We start from the raw sequence: 7,613 nt of genomic DNA, 5'->3' as shown, positions 1-7,613 counted from the left end.
TTCGCGATGGCTGAGAGTTCGTTCAAACTCAAAATTACTTACTTACTTAATTAATTACTGAATACTTGGACCAAAAAATCAGGGACAGGTCAGGAAGTAAAGATCAATACAACAAAATAAGGAAGGTTTGGGAACGTATAAAACTAAAATGGACACAGGCAGGTTACTTTAGTGGGGGTCTCCCTTCCGAGGGAGATCTGTCTATTATGCAGAAAGGATTGAAAGACGCAGTGGCAGAAGTGGAGGCGGGGGAGGTAGACAGGAATAGGGAACATTTTTTCAAAAACGACGGTACAAAAGAGAGGGAAAGGACTGAGGACGAATTAAAAATAGGGATGTGGGCCATCGAAGAAACCAAACGGGTGCAACTGCAGAAAAAATAAAAACTCGATGTGATGGGAGTAGTAACTCCAGTCGCTGCTCCAACTCAGACTCTAACCCCGCCTGACACAACAGAGAAAAACCACCAGCCGCGCTCCTCAGCACACTACGCATCCATCTACCCAGCACTACCAAAGGAAATTCCACCTCCCTACTCTGCAGGCCTGGAGGCTGGCCAGTCGCCACATAATGGGGGCCCACACAACCCATTTAACCCTTTCCTGCCATATGCCACTTTCCAGGCACCACTGCTGGCTATCAAAGGGGGTAATATAAAGGGAACCATGAGCCTGGGAATCAAGGGAGGGCAGATACTGTGTGAACCCATACATATGGAGGACCGGCACCCTACTGGCCACATGTCTGAACCTAATTCCCTCACGAGTGAAATGGGAGGCCTGATTTCATCCACACCACACCCAGATTTTTATATGAGATGTTCCCAAAGCACACTTCCTAGCTCTTACGGCAGTCAACACGCTAGCCAGGGGTCGGCTATCTCACATGGGAGTATGCCAGTGGAAAACGAAGAGAACAAGAGTGTGGCCTCCTCTGCCCGTTCCATGGGGATGGAAGAAATGAGAGAGGAATTGGAGAAATCATTGAAACTCGCAAAAACCCTACTCAAACAAATCGAGGAAGCAGGGGGAGCTTATCGCATAGATGGCATACTATCAGGGCATGTCCAGGACCTCGTTGAACCAATCAGACGGTCTGTACGTATACAGGAACGAGAACTAAGGGGAGAACAGGAAGAGGCCTATTTGTTCCCACTCCGCCCAGCTGTGGATCGTCAATACGTTGAATACCAGCCATGGAAAATGACCGACCTTACCACCCTCATGGAACAACTGCCCAGCCTACACGGGGGAGCATCAGCATGGCTCCTCAAACTACAATCTCTCACCTCCGGTCTGAAACTCTGTAAAGGAGGCACTATTGGCTCGGGCCACCGATCACGGGCAAATGAAAGCCCTCATCAAGGCAGCTGACCTCGAAGATGCGCCGAACGCCACTCCGCTTGACCAGATAAGGACTGGCTTATGGAATGAGCTCAGAAGAGCATATCCTACGGAAAGGAACCATGCCACCCTTACCTCTTTTACCATGGAACCTGGTGAACAACCCGCTGCCTACCTGGACAGGGCTAAGACCACATGGAGGTCGGTGCATGAAGAGCCATTCGATCACACCAACACCACTCTAGCGATGTGGAAAGAAATGGTAGTGAATGGATGTCCTACTGAAGTGAAAGCACAGTTGAGGGGCACAGTGGGCCTCATCTCCCTCCCTCTGACCCAGTTCAACACACACATCCATCATCACGTTGCTCAACATCACAAGGATAAAGGGGGAGCTGAATCCCAGGTGCAAAAGCTCCAGGTTGAGCTCTTGAAGTTGCAACTGCGCAGAGGGGAGACAAACCAAAGAAACAGATGGTGGCCGAGGCATCTACAGACATTGCTGATATAGTCACTAAAGCAGTCACCCAGATGATGCAGCAACAAACTGTCCAGCAGACCTCCACACCCGCTCCTGGCCCTGCGCACTTAACACCAATGAAAATGGCACCAGAGGGGGGACCACAGGTTGCATTCCAGCCACAATGGATTCCAGGACTGCCTAGAGGGGGAGTCTGCTACAACTGTAGGACACCCGGTCACTACTCCAGGGACTGCCCATATCCACTGTCTCAACCTCAGCGCCCAACCAGGGGAGGAAGGCCCTTCTAAGGTCCACCAAGAGGGAGGGGTGGCTACAGGCCATCCCCTCAGCCACAACCACAGCCGCAATCAAGAATTCAGAGTGAACAACCTGCATACAACCACCCAGCGCCATTTGCCTCCTACCCACAGGGCCTACCACCCCTCACATCCAGTTTAAAGTTCAACCAACTGACAGCTCAAATCTACACTCTGCACCCATACAAGACTCCCCAAGCTGAGACACTGATGGCTGGCCCTACACTGCAGACTGGGACGAAGACATGATGCACCTGACCCCACCTATCAGGTGTTGTACTATTGTGTGAGGCCCAGAGGGGGTGGCAGCACCGGTCATCCTACGACCAAAGAACCTCCATGCACCCCTGGCCTGGACGGCTGAAGCATCAACAGCCATAGCACTCCTGAAAACAGATCTATCAGCGGCAGCAGCTCTGACTGCACCTGACTACAAGAACAAGTTCCATTTGGATGTTTCTGAAAAGGAAGGATTCACCTCCTCTGTCCTATTCCAGAAACAAGAGGGGGAGAGAAGGGTCTTGATGTACTACTCTTCCAAACTGCAGTAGCAAAAGCTATTGAAAAAACAGCTCACCTCGTGATGTCACCCTTCAATCAGGCATCATCCCTCAACCAGTACCTGCTCAATTAGCCGAAATCATCGGATTGACGCAGGCCCTCATCAGAGGAAAAGGAAAGACTGTGAATATCTATACAGACTCAGCCTATGCCCATGGAGCAGTCCACATTGATGGACCCAGAACTTTTACGAGAAACACATGGCCCCACACACGAAGGCAAACTAAAGACCCTTTAAAGGGTCTCACACATATGGTGGCATCCACATATGATTAGGTATGACTGACTTATTTTGCGACGAATGCCACATTTGTGGTGACCACAACCCTAAGAAACCCTATCAGACACCCATGGGCTCATACCCAGTGCCCAACGTATGCTTTCAGGACATTAGCATAGATTACACTGACATGGGGGCAGATAATGTGGTTAATGGGAAACGATACCTATTAGTGATGGTGGATAGGTTTTCTAAATGGGTTGAGGCAATACCAACGGAGAGAGAGGATGTGAAATCAGTCATCAAATGGCTACAAACTGAACTCATACCCAGGTATGGGGTTCCGCGTCAAATCCGTTCTGAAATTTGGCTCCCACTTCAGCAATCAGCACCTGAGAAAGGTGGAGGAGCGATTTGGCATCACACACAAATTTGGGTCTGTTTATAGGCCACAATCCCAAGGTCTCGTGGTAACGCGCTAGGTCGAACGCTAAAATCCAAAATAGCTAAGGTATGTGCCGGGTCGAAGTTGAAATGGGTCGAAGCCCTGCCTCTGGTGTTGATGGCCATGAGAGCCAAAATCAAATCAAATCAAATCAAATTTTATTTGTCACATACACATGGTTAGCAGATGTTAATGCGAGTGTAGCGAAATGCTTGTGCTTCTAGTTCCGACAATGCAGTAATAACGAGCAAGTAATCTAACTAACAATTCCAAAAAAACTACTGTCTTATACACAGTGTAAGGGGATAAAGAATATGTACATAAGGATATATGAATGAGCGATGGTACAGAGCAGCATAGGCAAGATACAGTAGATGATATCGAGTACAGTATATACATATGAGATAAGTATGTAAACCAAGTGGCATAGTTAAAGTGGCTAGTGATACATGTATTACATAAGGATGCAGTCGATGATATAGAGTACAGTATCAACGTATGCATATGAGATGAACAATGTAGGGTAAGTAACATTATGTAAGGTAGCATTGTTTAAACTGGCTAGTGATATATTTACATCATTTCCCATCAATTCCCATGATTAAAGTGGCTGGAGTAGAGTCAGTGTCATTGACAGTGTGTTGGCAGTAGCCACTCAATGTTAGTGGTGGCTGTTTAACAGTCTGATGGCCTTGAGATAGAAGCTGTTTTTCAGTCTCTCGGTCCCAGCTTTGATGCACCTGTACTGACCTCGCCTTCTGGATGACAGCGGGGTGAACAGGCAGTGGCTCGGGTGGTTGATGTCCTTGATGATCTTTATGGCCTTCCTGTAGCATCGGGTGGTGTAGGTGTCCTGGAGGGCAGGTAGTTTGCCCCCGGTGATGCGTTGTGCAGACCTCACTACCCTCTGGAGAGCCTTACGGTTGAGGGCGGTGCAGTTGCCATACCAGGCGGTGATACAGCCCGCCAGGATGCTCTCGATTGTGCATCTGTAGAAGTTTGTGAGTGCTTTTGGTGACAAGCCGAATTTCTTCAGCCTCCTGAGGTTGAAGAGGCGCTGCTGCGCCTTCCTCACGATGCTGTCTGTGTGAGTGGACCAATTCAGTTTGTCTGTGATGTGTATGCCGAGGAACTTAGAACTTGCTACCCTCTCCACTACTGTTCCATCGATGTGGATGGGGGGGTGTTCCCTCTGCTGTTTCCTGAAGTCCACAATCATCTCCTTAGTTTTGTTGACGTTGAGTGTGAGGTTATTTTCCTGACACCACACTCCGAGGGCCCTCACCTCCTCCCTGTAGGCCGTCTCGTCGTTGTTGGTAATCAAGCCTACCACTGTTGTGTCGTCCGCAAACTTGATGATTGAGTTGGAGGCGTGCATGGCCACGCAGTCGTGGGTGAACAGGGAGTACAGGAGAGGGCTCAGAACGCACCCTTGTGGGGCCCCAGTGTTGAGGATCAGCAGGGAGGAGATGTTGTTGCCTACCCTCACCACCTGGGGGCGGCCCGTCAGGAAGTCCAGTACCCAGTTGCACAGGGCGGGGTCGAGACCCAGGGTCTCGAGCTTGATGACGAGCTTGGAGGGTACTATGGTGTTGAATGCCGAGCTGTAGTCGATGAACAGCATTCTCACATAGGTATTCCTCTTGTCCAGATGGGTTAGGGCAGTGTGCAGTGTGGTTGAGATTGCATCGTCTGTGGACCTATTTGGGCGGTAAGCAAATTGGAGTGGGTCAAGGGTGTCAGGTAGGGTGGAGGTGATATGGTCCTTGACTAGTCTCTCAAAGCACTTCATGATGACGGATGTGAGTGCTACGGGGCGGTAGTCGTTTAGCTCAGTTACCTTAGCTTTCTTGGGAACAGGAACAATGGTGGCCCTCTTGAAGCATGTGGGAACAGCAGACTGGTATAGGGATTGATTGAATATGTCCGTAAACACACCGGCCAGCTGGTCTGCGCATGCTCTGAGGGCGCGGCTGGGGATGCCGTCTGGGCCTGCAGCCTTGCGAGGGTTAACACGTTTAAATGCCTTACTCACTTCGGCTGCAGTGAAGGAGAGACCGCATGTTTCCGTTGCAGGCCGTGTCAGTGGCACTGTATTGTCCTCAAAGCGGGCAAAAAAGTGATTTAGTCTGCCTGGGAGCAAGACATCCTGGTCCGTGACTGGGCTGGGTTTCTTCCTGTAGTCCGTGATTGACTGTAGACCCTGCCACATGCCTCTTGTGTCTGAGCCGTTGAATTGAGATTCTACTTTGTCTCTGTACTGGCGCTTAGCTTGTTTGATAGCCTTGCGGAGGGAATAGCTGCACTGTTTGTATTCAGTCACCAGGGTCAGGCACCCATCTCTCTCCTCATGAGATAATGACTGGAAGAGTCATGCCTGGCCCACCAAGGGAGGGAGGTCATATGCCCGCCCTTGATGTGCAACAAATTTCTATGTCTAACTATGTAAGAGAACTAACGGAACTTTCTGCAGCTCTCTCTGTTCAGGTTTGCAAGGTCCAGGAGGGAGAACTGACGGAAGATCCAGCACCACTGAAGGTAAAAGTTGGAGACTGGGTAAGGGTCAAGGTCCACAAGAGAAAGTGGCTGGAACCCAGGTAGACTGGGCCGTACGAAGTGAAGGAGGTTACTTCACACTCAGTCCAGGTCAAAGGTAAAGTGGGCGCACCTTGTCACCACCTCACACATTGTACACCAGCTCCAACCCCTTCCCGCACACTGACGGAAGTCAGAACTGACCTAAGTGGTCTACATTCGGTCCCAAATTCTACATCTATTTAGCCAAGGAAAATGGGAGGTTCAGCCCCATACTCCCTGACTAAATCACACCTTTCCCCCTGGGAACGTTTGGGGATCTCGGGACCCCTGTTTGTTATTTTTCTTCTCATGGGAGGAGTCACTGTATGCACACTCACATGGCTTATAGACCAACAGCTGCACCCACTACAGACTCGCACACTGAATTCTACTCTGCCAGGTGAAACTAACTCTCTCTCTCTTCCCTCTTATCTACCACAAGACCATCCTAGGGGGGTCCCTGATGAGTACAAGCTGGTGGACCAGGTCGCAGCAGGTTTTGAATCAGCTTTCTGCTGGTGGTGCACTGTTAATAAAAATGTTGACCGCATTAACTATATACATTTCAATGTCCAAAAATTAGGTAACTGGACTCAACAAGGCTTTGAGGCCGTGCATGGTCAACTGGCTGCCACCTCCGTTATGGCTTTTCAAAATCGCATTGCCGTTGACATGTTGCTGGCTGAGAAGGGCGGGGTATGTTTTATGTTTGGGGAGCAATGTTGCACATTTATCCCCAATAACACAGCCCCTGATGGCAGCCTCACTGTGGCGTTAGAAGGCCTGCATACCCTTAATGGTAAAATGAAATCCCATTCTGGGGTTGACACCATTATGTGGGACTCCTGGATGGATGCATTTGGTAAATATAAGGTCCTGGTCTCTTCTATCCTGGTCTCTATCTCAGTGTTTGCTGCTATATTAACCCTCTGTGGCTGTTGTTGCATCCCATGTGCCCGCTCCCTGCTTTCTCGAGTTATTACTTCTGCTATTGCACCAAATAATGACCCTGCACTGATGTTCCCCCTCCTACAACAGGAGGATCCTCCGGTGGAGTTTGAAACATGCACATATGAGTAGTTTTCACGTCTCTTTGGAGACGTGAAGAGGGGGACTACGATTTTCCTGTTATATTTTTCTTACTTTTAGTTTTTGTCATGTCTATTCAGACGTGAAGAGGGGGATTTGTAATAACATATTAACACATGTAATAACGCATTCACTGACTGTTGTCTGCCTGTGGCCTAATCATGCAAACTATAGCTTGCACTCTGTGTCATAACCTCCCCCCGCACAGGTGGCTGACTAAGATAACATATACACTGAACATATACACTGAAATTCCTAAAACACACTCGACCCCCTTCGGGATGGGCTCCAGGGACAAAGAACTCTGTCAAGAACCAATGGGATACTGACACTAGGCTGGAGAGGACTGTCTATCACCTACAAGCAACCTACCAGAAGCCAGGACTACCAGAATCTACCTACGTCATTCTATGTACAAATTCTGATGCACGCTTTGTTTTCGGGGCGCGTTCCAGCTGTCTCTCTCTGAGTCAAGTGTGAACGAGTGTGCACGCCTGAGCAATACTTTTTCACTGAATAAACAGCCTACGTATATTTTATTCCACCGTGTCCTGGTTCATGACCGAGTCCAGTTCATCCAATCTTAACATCAACAATG

At 49.2% G+C, this 7,613-nt stretch overlaps 1 protein-coding gene across 1 annotated transcript in view; it reads left to right on the top strand.

The window, feature by feature from the left end:
- The first annotated feature begins 395 nt into the window (after positions 1-395).
- Positions 396-7,613, top strand: part of LOC112255151 (zinc finger protein 664-like) — a 38,603-nt gene continuing 31,385 nt past the window's right edge. The window contains exon 1 of the mRNA XM_042325006.1: positions 396-765. Coding sequence (XP_042180940.1) covers positions 396-765 — 370 coding nt within the window. The remainder of the gene's footprint in view (positions 766-7,613) is intronic.

Source organism: Oncorhynchus tshawytscha, linkage group LG07, assembly GCF_018296145.1.
Source record: "Oncorhynchus tshawytscha isolate Ot180627B linkage group LG07, Otsh_v2.0, whole genome shotgun sequence".
In the NCBI taxonomy this organism is placed as follows: domain Eukaryota; kingdom Metazoa; phylum Chordata; class Actinopteri; order Salmoniformes; family Salmonidae; genus Oncorhynchus; species Oncorhynchus tshawytscha.
The sequence above is the reverse complement of the archived record's forward strand: the minus strand, read 5'-3'. Positions and strand labels throughout refer to the sequence as shown.